Source organism: Podarcis tiliguerta (assembly GCF_965153285.1).
Source record: "Podarcis tiliguerta genome assembly, chromosome: 13".
Classification (NCBI taxonomy): Eukaryota; Metazoa; Chordata; class Lepidosauria; order Squamata; family Lacertidae; genus Podarcis; species Podarcis tiliguerta.
In genome coordinates, this window is record NC_139546.1 from 46,796,854 (window position 1) to 46,815,275 (window position 18,422).

Here is an 18,422-nt window from a genome sequence, read left to right on the forward strand (position 1 = left end):
CGTATCTCCGGCGGTCCCTTTCCTTCCATGTATTCCGGCTTACGGGAGAGCGCATCTGCTCTTACGTTTTCTTCTCCCGGTACGTATCGGATCTCGAAGGAAAACTTGGAGAACTCCTGCGCCCATCGAATCTGCCTCTGGTTGAGTACTCGCGCGGTCCTCCAGTATTCTAAGTTCTTGTGGTCAGTGCAGACCTGAATCTTGTGTTGCGCCCCTATCAACAGATGTCTCCATCGTCGAAACGCCGCATAGATCGCAAGCAGTTCGCGGTCATATACGGTATAGTTCTGCTCCGATTTGCTCAGCTTCCTCGAGAAAAAGGCACACGGTCTCCAGTCCCCTTCGGCTCCCCCCTGCAAGAGAAGGACCGCCCCGATGGCTCAGTCAGATGCGTCGGTTTCCAACCGCATGGGCTTTGCAGGAGCTGCTCTTCCGAAGCAAACGCCTTCTTCAGCCTTTCAAAGGATTGCTGGGCACTTTCTGTCCAGGCGAACTTCTTCTTGCTGCTGAGACAATCGGTGATGGGCGCTGTCAAGTGGGCGAAGTTCTTGATGAGCTTCCTGTAGAAGTTGCTGAACCCTAGGAACCTCTGCACGTCCTTCCGGGTCTTGGGTGCCTTCCACTCCAGCACCGCCTGCACCTTGCTCGGGTTCATGGCTAGACCCTTGTCCGACAACCTGTACCCCAGAAATTCGACTTCTCGGGCGTGGAACTGGCATTTTTCCAGCTTGACCCACAGCTGGTGCTTATGCAGTCTTTTTAGCACTTCCCGTACGTCTCTGACATGTTGCTCCTCATTGTCCGAATAGATCAAGACGTCGTCCAAAAAGGCCACGCAGTTCTTGTACAGCAGGGGCTCCAACATGTGGTGCATGAAAGCTTGAAAGCAGGCGGAGCCTGATTGTAATCCAAATGGCATAACTAAGTATTCAAATGCCCCCAGGGGGGTGAACATGGTGGTTTTCCATTCGTCCCCCTCCCGTATTCTAATCAGATTGTATGCTCCCCGGAGATCCAGTTTAGTAAAAAAATTTCCCCGCCTCACTTGTGTTAAAATGTCATCAATCCTGGGCATAGGGAAGGTCACTGGTTCTGACACCAAATTTAGGGCCCTATAGTCTACGACCAATCTGGGCTGGTTAGTCTCCTTTTTGTCCATAAAGAACACTGGGCTGCCCCCCACCGCCTTTGATTCCCTTATGAACCCTCTCTTCAGATTCTTGTCGATAAACTGCCGCAACTCCTGCATCTCCCTGTCTGACATGGCATACAACTTACCCATTGGTAGTTGCGCCCCTGGGAGCAAGTTGATTTGGCAGTCAAAGGGCCGGTGGGGGGGTAGTTTGCCTCTTTCTCGCTGAAGACTTCCCTTAGGTCCGCGTATTGTGTTGGCACCTCTCCTTTCGTTCCCACTGCCAGCCCAGCCACCCTGGCCACTGTCATTCTGGGAGTCCCCCCCTCCCCAGACAGTGCTCCAAACAGTACGTTGACCCAAAGGTGACTGACTGCCGATGCCATGACACTACTGGGTCATGCAGTGCCAGCCAGCTCATTCCCAGTATTATTGGAGGTCCAGCCAGTGTGGCCACGTGAAAGGCGATGGTTTCAGTGTGCCTGGAAACCCTCATTCGCATTGGTAGGGTCTGGTGTGTCACTTCTCCTCCCAGAGGTTCCCTGCCATCTATGGTGGTCACTTGCAAGGGAAAATCCAAAGGTAGTAAGTGGAGTTGGTGCTCTAGGGCAAAGTCCCTGCTGAAGAAATTACAGGAGCTGCCTGAATCCAGCAACCCCTCAACCTTGACTGGGTACCCGTTTGGGAGTTCTAGCACCACTTCCACAGCAATAGCTGCTCGGGGGCGCTCAGGCTGGGGCGCTTTTATTGGTTGCTCGCCTGGCTGCTTGCGCTCTTGACTGGCAGCCAGGCACTTTCGTTTCCCTGCGCCTGTTCTTGCTCCTGCTTCTCCTCCCCACTGGCAGCAGCCCCTACCATCCCTTGCCACGCCTTCCTTTAAGGGCAGACCCTAGCAAAGTCTCCTGGCCGTTGGCAGAGAAAGCATTTCTTACTAGTCTTCCAATCCTTTCCCTCCCTTTTGCGACCTTCACTGGACTTTGAAATACTGCTGGCTCTGCCCCCGTCCACTTCCATTGGCTCAGGAGCCTGGGAAAGCTGCCCTGGTATTTCAGAAATGCGGTAGTCAAGGCAACGTTCCCCTCCCCTTCCCTCGCACTTCTCCTGAGCGCGCGCTTCCTGTCGTACTCCAATAGCAAGCACTCATGGAACTTTGAAGTGTCAGGCATAGCTCTAATGGCTTTAGCCCAAACGTAGCAGAGTTTTCCTGCACAGCGAAGAAGCTAGTTGAGGTGGAAATGACTAGTCAGCTAGACTCAGAATAACTATTTACAGGATTTATTAAAAGGGGGGAAAAAACCAGCAGAGTTTCTGCATACAAAACAAAGCAAAATAAATCCTTTCTTTCTCTCTCTCTCTTAACCATACACAGCACTCCTACTCCTAACACACCTAACCCCAAACTGTGCTAGCATTCCTAGATAACAGAGTTGAGTGCTGGTCGTTAACCAATCAGAGTAAGCACAGCCTTGGTTAGCTGATCCATGGACTGGGGGCGGGGAGCCCTTGACAGTTCGTCCTTCACAGCTGGAGACAGCCCTTCCTCGAATAGCATTTGCACTGGTTCCGAGTCCAAATTCCATCCAAGCCGGTGGATCAGCATGGCAAAACGTGACCAGTATTCTCTAACTTATTGGCTCCCCTGCTTGCACCCCATCAGCTCCCGCCTAGTCACATTCTGTGCCACTTCGCTTGAATACATCACATCCATGGCTTGGAAGAATTTCTTAAGGTCCTTCAGGGCCGTATTCTGCGTTGCCATGAGGGGCCTAATCCAATCACGAGCCCCCCCCTGGAGATGCCCCACCACGTAGGCTACTCGTTCTGCATCGTCTGCAAAGTCATTATGCTGCAGTTCCAAGGTATACTCTATTTCCGTTCGGAACGCATTATAGTCTTGGGGGTCCCCCCCAAACTTCTGTACCAACCCCGGTACTTTCCTGGCGATGGGGGTGGGTCTGACCTGTGCATCCAGAGCTCGCCTTTCATCCAGCCTCGCCGTTAGAAGAGCCACATGCTGTTCCAAGTCTCGGTTCCTCTCAACCAGACTCTCCCCTCCAGCTGCTTGCTCCTGAGCTCCGGATCCCCTGGTGACACTCATGCTGTCTCTCCTCCGAAGCTGCGCACAAACAACATAAGGCGCTGACGGATTGCTGTAATGGTTCGAGGGATTGCTTGTGCGTAAGTTGCCTTTACTCATGGCTAGGTTGCATGGTTGAACCCTTTCTGACAGGACAGCCTCTATTCCGTGGCTGCCTCAGTCGCTGGCAGAATGAGTCAGCGGGCGTTTCTTAAACCACTTCCAACATAAAAGCTGCTTAACGCCCAGTCTCCTCCCCCGTTGCCTGCGCGAAAGCTTTCTGTGCAGGGTGGGTGTGGGCAAAGGAGCACTTGTCCCCTCTCTGCTGGTCTCCTGCGAAGAGTCCTGGAGCCACCTCTCTGCTTCCTCTATCTCCTCCCCTTCTCCACTGGTGTTACGCTGATTTCCTTACCCGGCGAATGGGCTATCCCTCCTCCTACTAGGGCCCTCTCCACCATCATCCGGGAGCCCTCTCACCGCCTCCCGCTCCGATGGCAGTTCCCTGACAGTTTTCAAACCCAGCCTATACACCAATACCTTCTCTGGGAAGGCTGGGGTGCTTTTTGTGCTGGGCACTTTCTTTAAATATGTTGGGGAAAGGAGCTGTGTAAATATTCCTGGAATCTCCACTATCCCACCTTGTCCTCATTCAGCTCAAGGAAGCCCCATGTATCTGCCACAGATCTTCCTACTCAGGTCCACACACACACAAGAACTTCAGTTAAATCCCCTTTGCTCCTTAAAGCTTTCATTAAGGATTTACACCCTCTATCTACAGAGTAAAAATGTTTGTCAGAGAATCCAGCAGAAAATAATCAGCACTAAATGGTGTCATAAATGTTGTTCATCAATTATGTCTAAACTTAATAGCTGTTGCCTCTCCCTTTCTCTCATACTTTCCCCACCCCAAAACTTAAAAGACAAAGGGAACGGTCTCCGTGAGAACCTCTATCACGCCAACCATAAAGAAAGCAGCCTTCAGCGAGCACAGACAATCCTCACCAGCATGGTCATAGGGCTCAATGCAAGTGAAGTTTCTGTCCAGTGGGTGAAGAATGGCCTCCTTGAAGGTCACCATGTGAATCCCCGAGTCTTGAAGGGCAGCATCAAGGATTCCCTCTTGGCCATCAGCCAGGTGGTTGTCCCCTACTCTGACTGGAACAACGGCACTTCATACTCCTGTACGTTTACCCGCACAGCAGGCATCGTGGAGCCCACCCAGAGGCCTGAGGAGAAATCCCAGGGTAAAAAGTGATGCACACCCCTTGCTCAACCTATCCCAGTTTTCCATCCCCAGCCTATTCCAGATTCAATAATTTCCATGTAATTGTGTAGCCTAAGACTAAATAAAAGTGAGCAAACTCACAGATATTTCATGATGTGATCACTTGATTGAGGTGGTGGGTGGGTTCTGGAAAGAAGTGGTGAATGGATTAATCTCCGAGCAAAATCGTGTTGAAGTTTGATTATTGTAGAAGCAAAGTGTGTTTAGCACATAACCATGAAGTTCACTGGGGGGGGGGGCTTTTGGCAAGCCCATAGAGAAATTTGGCAAGCCCATAGAGAAATTCGTCCTGCGAAGCACCTCCAAAATGGAAAACCCTTTCATCTAGCGGGTTTTCCGTCTTGCGAGGCATTCGTCTTGCGGGGCACCACTGTAATAACAATTAAATTATCTCAATTACACTCAAGCTTCTGGAAGGACTTTCTGAGAACCTCACAGAATAGCCTCTTCTTGGATTTTCTGGGTGGAGCTACTGATGGAAAACATATCTCAGCAAAGTCTCCCAGGATGCTATATAAGCAGGCCTGGTGGCCCGCATGCCATTCACACTGAATCCTAAAATGTGGGCCAAGATCTTCTTACCATTTGTGGGAGTCCTTTGCGGGGCCAGCCTGCCACTGACTTCTTCTCAGGCTGTTCCAGGTGAGTTTGCTTCTCTTTCCTTCCTCTTTGCAGCCTTCTCATGCATGTACCTGAAATCTGGGCATATGGAATCACCCTTAGAAACAGAGCAATAACAGCCCTTGGATTCTCTTCCTCCAACTTTTCGGCTTATTTGCCAGCAGTAAACGGGATAGTCAATAACAGCCCTTGGATTCTCTTCTTCCAACTTTTCGGCTTATTTGCCAGCAGTAAACGGGATAGTCATTCCAAAGGGACGGATCCCATGGTTCCAAAACAAAAAGCCTTTTATTAACATTTGTAAGTGCCTGATTCTGTGCGCTGAGATCTTTGTAGGGGACAGCAGAGACATTCTTCTGATAGGGGCCAAGAAGGCAGGGCTCTCACAAACTATGTAGCTGAAATTATTTAGCTGAGATTCCTGCATTACAAGGGGAGGTTCTATCAAGGAGGTTTTTCTATGCAGGGAGCGCAGCTATCATCAAGGCTTGACCGAAGAACGGTACACTCCATCTACCTGGGATGGTCTTCCTCTTCCACCGAGCGTGCAGCTTCGGGAGGGACGCACATGAAACAGGGGGACACCTGCCTAGCCAGCCAGGTCAGCCAGATCAGCCCTGGTGATCAATGGGGTGACAGATGTCTCAGTCGGATCACCCTCACATCCGTCTTGTGACGTCTCCTGGGGCTCCCAAGTTCAATCATGTATGAGACAATGTGCTCAGAACTAGGTATACGCACGATGGAATATTGGGTGTGGGCTAGCACTATAAAATACGGGTTGCATTTCCATTTTGTTGCCAGCCTTTGAGTCTACTCTCTGACCTACTTACGGACTCTGATAAATCCAGAAGTTCCAACTCTTACATAGGAAAATCAGATCTATTGGTATTCAAATCAGATCTTGAAACCCTTGTATAATTCGAGTGAGCAATATATTTATTGCAGTAGTCAAAACAAATTAAGCTAGATGGGGGGGGCATCAAGTCAGGTGTAAATAAAATTTGCTCCTCCAAGGGCAGCATCAAGGATTCCCTCTTGGCCTTCAGCCAGGTGGTTGTCCCCTACTCTGACTGGAACAACGGCACTTCATACTCCTGTACGTTTACCCGCACAGCAGGCATCATGGAGCCATGAAGTTCACTGGGGGGGGGGGGCTTTTGGCTAGTCACTGTCTCTTAGCCTATCCTTCCTCACCAGGGTTTAGACTCTCCCTGAGCACAGATTTTTGTGTCTCTCCCCCCCCCCCCCGCAGAGCATGTCCTATAAAAGGAAAGGTGAGTGGAGTGACAACAATTCATTTTGCTCACCAGTGTCTTCTGCCTATTGATCATGTTTACCCAGCATCAGTTGACCTAGATGAACAGGTGGTGCAGTTCTGTTGGAGGCAGATTTTCGTATTCTGGCCCTGGTGGTCCAGTCCACACATTAAGGAGCCACGTAGCTAGCTGAGATGACTGCTTTGCAGGGGGTTGGACTAGGTGACCCTTGGGACCCTTCCAACTCATTAATTCCATGATTCAAGGAAAAGAAAATATGCATTGGAAAGAGGATCATAGAGATGGAAAATCATAGGGCTGTAGAGACGAACGGATGGCAGATAAAAGCAAGGACTGAGATGGAAAGGAGGGGTTTTAATCCAAGGCATTTCTTCATTCAATGATTTTAAAATCATTTCTAAGCTGCTTTATATTTAAAAATATCTCACTTAAGGCGTGCAAAAAGACAATGTATTGCTGCTGTGAAGCATGTATGAAAAATACAGAAAGTAGGCTAACCCTGTCAAGAATTCCTGTGTTCATCAGAATGTCATCATAGCCCTTTTTAGATGCTCCTACTTGTCCTTCTTTCAAGATCACCATTTCCTAAATGCTGCCTGTCCATTAGGTATGTCTAACTCTAATAACTGTTGCCTCTTCTTTTGTCTCATACTAACCCCCACCGGAAACTTAAAAAGACAAGGTGAATGGTCCCCATGCCAATTTCTATTGCACTGCGAAGAAACCAGCCTTCAGAAAGGACAGACAATGCTCACCGGCTTGGTCACAGGGCTCAATACAAGTGAAGTTTATGTTCAGTGGATTAATAATAATAATAATAATAATAATAATAATAATAATAATAATTTATACCCCACCCATCAGGCTGGGCTTTCCCAGCCATTCTGGGCAGCTCCCAACAGAATTAAAAGTACAATAAAACATCAAACATTAAAAACGTCCCTAAACAGGGATGCCTTCAAATGTCTTCTATAAGTCAGATAGTTGTTTATTTCTTTGAAATCTGATGGGAGGGCGCTCCACAGGGCGGGCGCCACTACTGAGAAGGCCCTCTGTCTATATTCCTCACTGTGGGTCAGCATGTGAACACCTGAGTATTGAAGGACAGCAGCAAGGTTTCCCTCTTGGCCTTCAGCCAGGTGATAGTTTCCTACGCTGACTGAATCAATGACACCATGAAGCTCACCCAGAAGCCTGAGGAGAAATCCCAGAGTGAAAAATGATGCACGCCCCTTCCTCAACATCTCTCTGACTCTGCCCCCGAAGGCATGATGATTATGAGACTGGCAGGTGGCCAATCAGGTAGCACCTCTGGCATCATAAGTGTACGCACTGATAGCACAGCATACCTCAGCCTTGCACAACTAGTCGTTTCGCAGGTGGGAGGGGGCAAAGAGAAAGAGGACAAAGTTAAGCCACGCAGGCAATTCCTGAAGTTGGGTTGAAAAGAAAAAGGGTGGAGAGCTTCCTTGTTCTCTGGCTCTCGGCAAGCAACCTTGGGTGGGTCTCCCTAACCGGTGGCCTCCGCTTGCTCTACATGGGCGATTTGGTGGGTGGGGGAGGACACACACGCCTGCATGGTCTAAGGAGGGTGAGAGGCACCCATTGCTTAAGGCAGTGGTTCTCAACCAGTGTGCCCTGGCACCCTGAGGTGCCTGGAATTGTGGTCAGGGGTGCCGTGGGCAACACTGGCCTCTGTCCCTCTTTCCTTCCCTCCCCCCTATAATGTCCTCTCACATTTCTGACTCTTAAAGGCTTGCACAGATGTTTGCTGCAAACCTAAGTGGTGCCTCACTTTCACCTTTGGCCAGTTTCCGTTGGGCCACCAAGTCTTGGGAGGGTGTGTGGAAAAGGGTGAGAAGCTGCCAGCTCTGCAGGCAAGGGTGACATAAATGGGCTTCTGAGCCCCACACGGGTGCCGAAGAAAGAATGTAGTTGGTCAAGGGAGCCATGGACTCAAAAAAGTTGAAAACCTCTGGCTTAAAGAGAAGGCTCAAAGAAGGAGAGGGTGGATGTGTAGGGAAAGGGCGTGAGACACGGTGTCTCTTCATCTGTGGGGAGCAAACAGTTCGTTTTCTCTATCTCTCCTCTTCTGCTTCCTTTAGCCAGCAACGGTGTGTAAAAAGTAAGCAAATGCTCATGTATTGATGCATTAATGGGAGTTTTTTCTGGGTAAACGTAGGAATGTGTTGCGTTTTCAAAGCATCCCGAGGCCCTTTGTTGATGCTGCAAACAGGGCGACTTCTCCGGAAATAAACGGCGCAGTACATTATTACTGACTTAAGTGCAAATTTAAGATACCAGAAAATGCAAAGGAAGACAATGTGCCTTGATTTTTATTAGTCCCCTCATTACTTTCCTTCTTGTGAAGGGCTTAGAGAACAGGTTGAGGTTTTATAACTGCCGGTAAACCTGGTGTACATGCGAGACGTGTACCCTTTTCTTGCACATGCAAGTCTTTTGACCAGTGTCTGACGATCATTGTGACTTGGCATCTGGCCAAGAATGGGATGATCCTTGGTCTGTTCATTGCCTTTTGCTCTGGTGCATGCTAACTCTGCTAGATTGGTATCAAATATTGTGACTAGACTCATTTGTGAGAAAGGAATAACATACACGTCAACTGTCCTGAATTTTCTGAGGCTGCCTTGAAAGCAATTAAATACAAAAACATAAGCTAAAGCAAAATAACAAAATGTACACCGAAAGGCTGATTTGAAAATTTAATTTATGGGAATGGCAGTGTATTCAACATCAAATGCTATTGATCAAAAGATAGATGGAGTAGCTAGAATATAGCACGTCTTTCCAACATAATTTATATCAAAAATCCTCCAAAAAATACTATTGCCACAATTAGGTCACTTGAAATGATAAATAATTGTTGTTCACCAATCTTATTATTAAACAAGCTTCACTGAAAAAATATTTTCTGGTCTGTTGGTTACACCTGAAACACACCTTAAAGGTATACTGTTACCATTCAGACTGGAAATGTTGCCAAATACTGCTTAGCTAAATGTTACGATACAAATGCCCATAAAAGGGCTTCAGCTGATTAAACAACATTTAAATATAAGAACTCAGGTCAAGATGTGAATTTAGACCTGAAGGAATCATTGTCTTCGAACGGTACCATTATATGTAAGGTTCCCTTGGCCGTAATCTATGTTCAATATTTACCATACAACTTTTATTGTATTAATGGAATTGATTATTTATTTGAGCAGGGTCTCATGCTTTTAAAAATGTTTATAGATCGTATATTGAACAGACAGCAATATTTTTGTGTGTGTTTGGCTTTTGTCAGGTCTGCAGCATGCACCAATAAGAATTAATGAGCCTCTGACAGACTTATAGTCCATTTATTTACAATAACACAGAGAGAGTGGCATCGAGCCAACTTCTCTCAAGACATCAGTTGCTCAGTCTGAATCTCCTGCCCTTCCTTCCGCAGCAGGAAGCGCCAGTTCCCCATCATCCTGCCCCTGTGCTTCCCTTGCTCCTTAACCCTTTCCTGCCTTCTAATCCGAGGGGAAGGAGCAGCATCACCGCTGCTCTCAAAGGCAGAGCCTTTCAGATGCTCCCTCCCTCCTGGTTACCTAGCAAAGTTATCAGGGCTGTCTATTTCCCTCAACCTCCAACTGTGATACTTCTGAATCTGCTATTCTCCCTGTTACTGGGAATCTTGAAGGAAGGGGCCCCCAGTTCTTCTCTTCCTCCTCTGTTAAAGGCTGCTCTGTCTGGGACTGTCTTTCTTCCTGGTCCGAGTCAGACCAGTCTCTGGCATCCAACGCTGGCCAGCCCCTGACAGCTTTACAGCAATACACTGATGAATGAAGTATTTGGAAATGGGTGTTTCATGCTAGCTACTCCATGTTTTTGCTCATTAGCATATGTTGCTGAATACACTACTATTCACATAAAATGAATTTTCAAGTCAGACTTTTTGTGCATGTTTTGTTTTGTTTTCGTTTTTTGCTTTATGGAAGCAATTAACCCATCACGGATTGTTCCTTAAGCTGTTATTAAGCTTGCAGCTACCTTTCACTTTGTAGCGTAGCTGCAATTTAGCCCAAGTCCCTTTGAAGAGCCACTTGGCTCCCCATCTTCCCTGGGAGCTAACTTGACATTGAGATTGGGAAGGGGGCTTGACATCATGAGGGTGTCACTGGCCATACACTGAAAGATTGTCAGTGACCTACCCTGCATGAGGGGATACGGGGTGGGCTGCCTGCGTACACATGTGTCTTGCGGGGCACCCCCATATCCCATTTACACTGAGGAGCCCCACCCTGGTCTTCTGTAGAGATTTGAAATGTCAGAGAATCTAACAGATAATAATCAGCACTTCTGCCAAACTTCAAGCCTCCATGATTCTCTGGGGAGAAACCATGACATTTAAACCTTTGCAGGGATTGTAACCTGGATATAAAAGAGAGAGGAGTTATTGAGGAGGCTTACAGATTCATTTTTAAAGCAGTTTTTCAACCACTACTGATGAATGTGAATGTTACAAGACAGGGGCTCCTCTACTCCTTGGGGAACATGTGTCATTAAGAGGAGCAATATTTCCTGACCAGAAAGCAGAATTCTGGGAAAGATTCTGGGAAAGCCTCATGTAGTTTCAGATATTATGATCAACGAGTTGGGATAAAGTTTGGGGACGTCTTGCTGCTGTGAAGCTGGTGTGAAAAATAAAGAAAGGAAGCACGTCCTTCGGAATAACCCAGCCATGATGAATACATCAGTTGCTTAAAGCATGGTGCTGATATGGCCCAGAACGTACCTTACGTAGCACTGGTAATAGTGCCAGTTCCACATATAGGGATGTTGTACATGAATAAAGGGCTTTTCTGATGTCATGTTGTACTTTAATGTTCTGAACTGCCTGTGATCTGCTAATGAAGGGTGGTATACAAATTTAATAGAGTGGTGCTTCGCAAGACGAAAAGAATCCGTTCCGTGAGTCTCTTCGTCTAGCGGTTGTTTCGTCTTGCGAAGCAAGCCCATTAACGGATTAGCGCTATTAGCGGTTTAGCGGCTATTAAAGGCTTAAGGGATTAGCGGATTAGCTGCTAAAAGGCTATTAGCAGCTTAGTGCCTTAGAAAAAGGGGGTGGGGAGCGGAAAAAAACCCCAGGAATCGCAAGAAATTTTCGTCTTGCGAAGCAAGCCCATAGAGAAATTCGTCCTGCGAAGCACCTCCAAAACGGAAAACCCTTTCGTCTAGCGGGTTTTCCGTCTTGCGAGGCATTCGTCTTGCGGGGCACCACTGTAATAACAATTAAATTATCTCAATTACACTCAAGCCTCTGGAAGGACTTTCTGAGAACCTCACAGAATAGCCTCTTCTTGGATTTTCTGGGTGGAGCTACTGATGGGAAACATATCTCACCAAAGTCTCCCAGGATGCTATATAAGCAGGCCTGGTGGCCCGCATGCCATTCACACTGAATCCTAAAATGTGGGCCAAGATCTTCTTACCATTTGTGGGACTCCTTTGTGGGGCCAGCCTGCCACTGACTTCTTCCAAGGCTGCTCCAGGTGAGTTTGCTTCTCTTTCCTTCCTCTATGCAGCCTTCTCATGCATCTACCTGAAATCTGAGCATCTGGAACCACCCTTAGAAACTGAGCAATAACAACCCTTGGATATTCTTCCTCCAACTTTTCTGCTTATTTGCCAGCAGTAAACGGGATAGTCATTCCAAAGGGACGGATTCCATGGTTCCAAAACAAAAACCCTTTTATTAACATTTGTAAGTGCCCGATTCTGTGCAGGGCTCTCACAAACTATGTAGCTGAAATTATTTAGCTGAGATTCCTGCATTACAAGGGGAGGTTCTATCAGGGAGGTTTTTCTATGCAGGGAGCGCAGCTATCATCAAGGCTTGATTGAAGAACGATACACTCCTATCTGGGATGGTCTTCCTTTTCCACTGAGTGTGCAGCTTAGAGAGGGACGCACACGAAACAGGGGGACACCTTCCTAGCCAGCCAGATCGGTCAGATGAGACCTTGCCATCAATGGGGTGACAGATGTCTCAGTCGGATCCCCCTCACATCCGTCTTGAGACGTCTCCTGGGGCTCCCAAGTTCAATCATGTATGAGACAATGTGTGCAGAACTAGGTATACACACGGTGGAATATTGAGTGTGGGCTAGCACTATAAAATGCTGGTTGCATTTCCATTTTTTTGGAAACCTTTGAGTCTACTCTCTGACCTACTTACGGACTCTGATAAATGCAGAAGTTCCAACTCTTACATATGAAAATCAGATCTGTTGTTATTCAAATCAGATTTTGAAACCCTTGTATAATTTGAGTGAGCAATATATTTATTGCAATAGTCAAACCAGATTAAGGTACATGGGGGGGGGGGGAACAACATCAAATCAGGTGTAAATAAAATTTGCTTCCCTGAGATAACAGGGTCACATATCTCAAAATTAATAATTTCTATCCAACTCAGGACCTTTATCTTAACCCGACTGAATGTTTTTCCTTCAGCTTTTGTCAAGGGCAGATTTTTAAACATCCCCAGAAATGATAGACATTGTGGATGTACTTTGAATGTGCCGGACATTGTAGAACATATCCTTTTCTACCCGAAATTAACTGCGAGGGGGGCTGAGGTTTTGTTAATAGTATCTCTTGGAGTGCTAAATGGCACTATTTAGCAGGAAGAAATCCCAATGAAATTCCTCATCACTATATATTTTACATGGCTGTTTATTTGTATATATTTTAAATGTTTTAGGATGCCCTATATTGTTAATAGTATCTCTTGGAGTGCTAAATGGCACTATTTAGTGGGAACAAATCCCAATGAAGTTCCTCATCATTATATATTTTACATGGCTGTTTATTTCTATATATTTTAAAGGTTTTAGGATGCCCTATATTTGTAATGCCTAGAAAAGTTCTGATGAAGTAAGTAAGTAAGCATTACAGGGGGTTCAACTAGATGAGCACTGGGGTCCCTTCCAATTCCTGAAATCTACGATTCCATGAAAAGAGAATATGCATGGGAAAGAGGGTGAGAGAGAAGGAAAATCACAGGGGTGTAGAAAAGAACAGATGGCAGACAAAAGCAAGACTGGAAGGAGTGAGATGAAAAGCAGAGGTTTTAACCTATGGCATTTAGTCATTTGCTGATTTGCACTAAGCAACATAAAAACTGTAAAGCAGTATCAGAAAAACCATAAAAACAGTAATATAAAGTCATTAAAAAACCAGGAATTTCATCTGTCTGTCTGTTTGTCTATCTATTTTGTTCCCTTAGGTGCAATATTGGTGTGCACTACCTCTGAATCTGTGCCCGAAGGCATGATGAGTATGAGACTGGCAGGTGGCCAATCAGGTAACACCTCCGGCATCATAAGTGCACGCACTGGTAGCACAGCATACCTCAGCCTTGCATTCCCAGGCTTTTCGCGGATAAACAACTACGTCTGTCGAGTATCCGTCCCTGAGTCCGAAACAAAAGTCAATGAATCTGAAGGTAAAAACTCTCGACACAGTTGGGACTTACCGTATTTTTCGCACCATTGGACGCACGTTTTTCCTCCTAAAAAGGAAGGGGAAATGTCTGTGCGTCTTATGGAGCGAATGTGTGGTCCCTGGAGCCAAATCGCTGTTGCCTCGCGCTGCTGGGGTGCTCTTTGGTGGTGGGGGGAGGAGCCACTGTGCTCTGCCGGCAGCCTCCGCTTTACCCTGAAGCCCCGGCAACGTTTGCAGGCAGCGGGAAGGCTGTGCGCCTTTGCCCTGCGCTCCTGGGGTGCTCTTTGGGGGTGGGAGGGAAGCCACACTGCTCTGCCTATAGCTTTTGCGTTCCCCTGAAGCCCCGGCAAGGTTTGCAAGCAGAGGGAAGGCTGTGAGCTCCTGGGCTGCTCTTTGGGGGTGGGGGGGAGGAGCCAAGTGGCTCTGCCGGCAGCTTCTGCTTTCCCCTGAAGCCCGGACAAGGTTTGCAAGCAGAGGGAAGGCTGTGTGTTCCTGGGGTGCTCGTGGGGGTGGGGAGCAGCAAATTGCTGTCTCTCAGTGCCTCCTAATTCAACTGCAAAGGATTGCCTAACCGGATTCTGAGCTCCATTTGAAGTTTAAAAATATTAAGTTTGGGAATTTCTTCAAGTAGCAGTTTTGCAGAAATAGTCATAAATGCATGCAAAGCATTTCCACAATCCAGTATTAGTGAGCTCAGCTAAAACTGAGCAGGCATCTGGCTCAGTAACAGTTTAAACTACACAACTATAACCAGACATCCTGTGTGTTTGTGTGTGGACCATGTTCCTAGCAGCTAATCTTTATTGCTGAAAAGAGGCACTGATATTCCACTCCAAATCTATAATTCATTATACAAATTCTTACAAGTACAGTCCACCTATACCAAACCAAAAACATTGTGTTCTCTTGTTATTGAATGGAAGCTATTCATCTGCCCTCTTTTCCTCCTCTGTTCTTTCTTCAGTCACTCCATTTTGAATCTTCCTTTCAAAACAACCATGCCTGTTTTGAGAAAACTTCAGAGATTTAGGACCTGGAGCACAATCATTTGATCTCTTTGCTGTCCCTCCATACTCCAAGCACTTCTCATTTGCACAGCCCTGGTTTCTCTCCCTGACTATTAATATTCTTGATTAATAACAGTAAAATGCTCAAATTTTAATTTTTGTGACTGCTGCCAATACTGACTTCCCAGTGATAATGAAAACAGCTACATTATAATGGAAAGTCTGTCTTTTTCCATTCTCTTCATTATATATCGTGGCTCGCTTTAAAGCAGCAAAGTGGACAGGAGCCACCCACTTTGCTGTTTTAAATAGTTTAGCACAACATTTGAGTCAGATTTTTTCTTCTTATTATTTTCCTGCTCCAAAAACTTGGTGCGTCTTTTGGTCAGGTGCGTCCTATGCAGCGAAAAATATGGTAGTTTTCCTTTGAAAAGCATGGTTTGGGAGAGGGATGATTGTTTCCAGATTGCTTAAGATTCTCTCAGGGACTGACCATTTCAAGACTGCTTCCTCCTTAATTCAGAAATTCATTTCTGCTTTCCATTATGGCCTGTTGAGATAAGACTTTCCCCACCAGCTGCCATGATATCAGTGCTAGTATTGACTAAAGACACAATTTGAAACTGAAATCAGTCTGGTGGAGGTCTTCTCTTATATCTGCAGAAAGCTTTTCACCGTTCTTGAACAATACTAAATGCATGTTTTTATCAGAAGGTAACAATGAGAGAAGGAAAGGAAAGAATGTGTACCCTGCAAGGGCCAAGGTGTCTCCCACAATAATTTCCACCCCCATTAAAAACCATTCCCACCCCCAGCCAAGGATCCTTCTAACCTTCATCTCCCTGTTGATAATGTTTACCCAGCATAGGGTGACCTAGATGAACAGATGGTGCCCTTCTATTGGAGGCAGATTTCTATATCCTTGCCCTGGTGGCCAAGTCCACACATTTAAGGAGCTCCGTACCTAGTTAGCTGCTCCAGGAGCAACTGTGCAGAGATGGTATCATTGGATATGGGAAGGTTTTATCTATCCTTGGTTTTCAAACCCAGCCTATACACCAATACCTTCTCTGGGAAGGCTGGGGTGCTTTTTGTGCTGGGCGGTTTCTTTATATATGTTGGGGAAAGGAGCTGCGTAAATATTCCTGGAATCTCCATTATCCCACCTTGTCCTCATTCAGCTCAAGGAAGCCCCATGTATGTGCCACAAATCTTCCTACTGAGGTCCACACACACAAGAACTTCAGTTAAATCCCCTTTGCTCCTTAAAGCTTTCATTAAGGATTTACACCCTCTATCTACAGATTAAAAATGTTTGTCAGAGAATCCAGCAGAAAATAATCAGCACTAAATGGTGTCATAAATGTTGTCCATCAATTATGTCTAAACTTAATAGCTGTTGCCTCTTTCTCTCAAGCTTTCCCCACCCCAAAACTTAAAAGACAAAGGGAACGGTCTCCATGAGAACCTCTATCGCGCCAACCATATCGAAAGCAGCCTTCAGCGAGCACCGACAATCCTCACCGGCATGGTCATAGGGCTTCCTCAGCATCGCAAGCTCTCCAGCCTATACTACATCATTCTCTTCAGCCTATCCCGGATTCAATGATTTCCATGCTTTATCTATACATAAATAAAATCTCAATATCTCTCAGCTTAATGTACATCACAGGGGTTCTGTAATGATAATATAGAGAGGCATAGTACTGTGTATGCTAACTTCAGCTCTTTGGAGAAACAGTGGTATACAAATCAACACCAGATGAAGCATATCCTACTGTATCTATCCCATCTGGGGGCAAATTTCTGGTGAATGGGGCATGGGCCACCTGTCACTTTTTAGATTAGCAAATGGAATGTCCTGTATTCTTCTTATTCTGACATAGTAGGATAGAAAGCTTATGCCCTTCATATATAATATTAAAAGGGTAGTTGCAAAATGCCACCATTGACCATGTTGATTTCTGTTCCTTCCTGGAGTGCAGTTCCTATGGGGATCTCTTAGCCACCTGCCACTTATTATTATAATGCTGCAAGGAACAGTGGAGAGTCATTATCAGATCTCGAAAAAGGAATTAACAGATTTGCTTTGGGGGTGGGGTTGAGGAACAGCACTCAAATGGTAAAGGACTAAACACTGGCCTCCTAGGATTACGGAAGCCCCTATAATTTGTTCCAACTGCCCAAAGCTCCAAAGACTTGCCAGAGGATACTAGAAAATGATCAACCATTAAACCTGAAAATTGATATAAATACCCCCCCCCCCCCGAGCAATGTACACCTGAGAGTAGGTGAAAAGGTGGGCAGGGCTCCGTCACTTTCCTTTCATACGTTTCCCCTTTTATTCCACCTTACTGCAAGCCTCCATGATTCTCCAGGGAGAAACCATGACATTTAAACCTTTGCAGGATTGCAGGATTGTAACCTGGATATAAAAGAGAGAGGAGTTAGAGTTATTGAGGAGGCTTACAGATTCATTTTTAAAGCAGTTTTTCTATCACTACAGTGGTGCCTCGCAAGACGAAAAGAATCCGTTCCGTGAGTCTTTTCGTCTTGCGGTTTTTTCGTCTTGCGAAGCAAGCCCATTGACGGATTAGCGCTATTAGCGCTATTGGCAATTTAAGGGCTAAAAACGGCTTTTTAAGGCTTAAGGGATTAGCGGTTTTGCTGCTAAAATGCTTTTAGCAGCTTAGCGCTTCAGAAAAAGGGGTTTTGGAGCGGGGGGGAAACCCGAAAATGTTCGTCAATTTTCGTCTTGCGAAGCAAGCCCATAGGGAAATTCGCCTTGCGAAGCGCCTCTGCAAACGGAAAACCCTTTCGTCTTGCGGGTTTTCCGTCTTGCGAGGCATTTGTCTTGCGGGGCACCACTGTACTGATGAATGTGAATGTTACAAGACAGGGGCTCCTCTACTCCTTGGGGAACATGTGTCATTTGTTGGGTTGGAAATAACTGGCAGACGAGTCGAAGGTGTGCATGTGGGAGGCGTCTCAAGCTTGAGGCTAAGAGCCTGTCCCTTTTATTGTATATTTGGGTCTATTGCACCATATATGCTCGGTGCTGATTGGATACACGTGGGCTACGTTCATATTACATACAATGTGTAGAGTTTACATACATACATACGCATCAATAGATAGAGAGAGAGAGAGCACAGGAACATGACAATCTCTGATAGATAGGGATGGCAGGGATTATAAGAGTGCACTTAACATTCTTCTAGTCTGTGGTAATAAACAAGGGAAGTTTATAGTTAGATTACAGGGTCATGACATCAGCTTAGCTTAGGATCTTTCCGTACCAGTGTACCATACCAGGGTCGAACAGAGAAGGCACAAAGTGAGTGCTTTGCCTACACAGCGCCTCTGAGATATGCAGCAAGAGAACAGACTCACACACACGAAAGACAGGACGAATCCCTCTAGGCATACACAGGGATCCCGGATACACACTCTACAGTCATTGAGAGGAGAAATATTTCCTGACCAGAAAGCAAAATGCAGGTAGATTCTGGGAGAG

General features: G+C 46.2%; 2 protein-coding genes across 17 annotated transcripts in view; one reads left to right on the forward strand and one right to left on the reverse strand.

The window, feature by feature from the left end:
• Window positions 1-18,422, forward strand: part of LOC310663080 (uncharacterized protein) — a 192,067-nt gene that overhangs the window by 81,850 nt on the left and 91,795 nt on the right. For 7 of the 13 annotated variants that reach the window (XR_014504361.1, XM_083410693.1, XM_083410696.1 and 4 more), the window contains exon 3: window positions 13,681-13,899. Coding sequence is in view for 9 of the 13 variants with exons in the window: in XM_083410693.1 (XP_083266819.1) it covers window positions 13,681-13,899 (219 nt within the window). In the remaining 4 variants the exon portion in view is untranslated. Of the gene's footprint in view, window positions 1-4,129; window positions 4,575-5,029; window positions 5,137-11,820; window positions 11,942-13,680; window positions 13,900-16,347; window positions 16,448-18,422 lie in introns of those variants that run through there. The other 6 variants (XR_014504360.1, XM_083410695.1, XM_083410687.1 and 3 more) reach the window with 5 other exon arrangements.
• Window positions 1-18,422, reverse strand: part of LOC310663170 (uncharacterized protein) — a 110,491-nt gene that overhangs the window by 52,193 nt on the left and 39,876 nt on the right. The window lies entirely within an intron of this gene.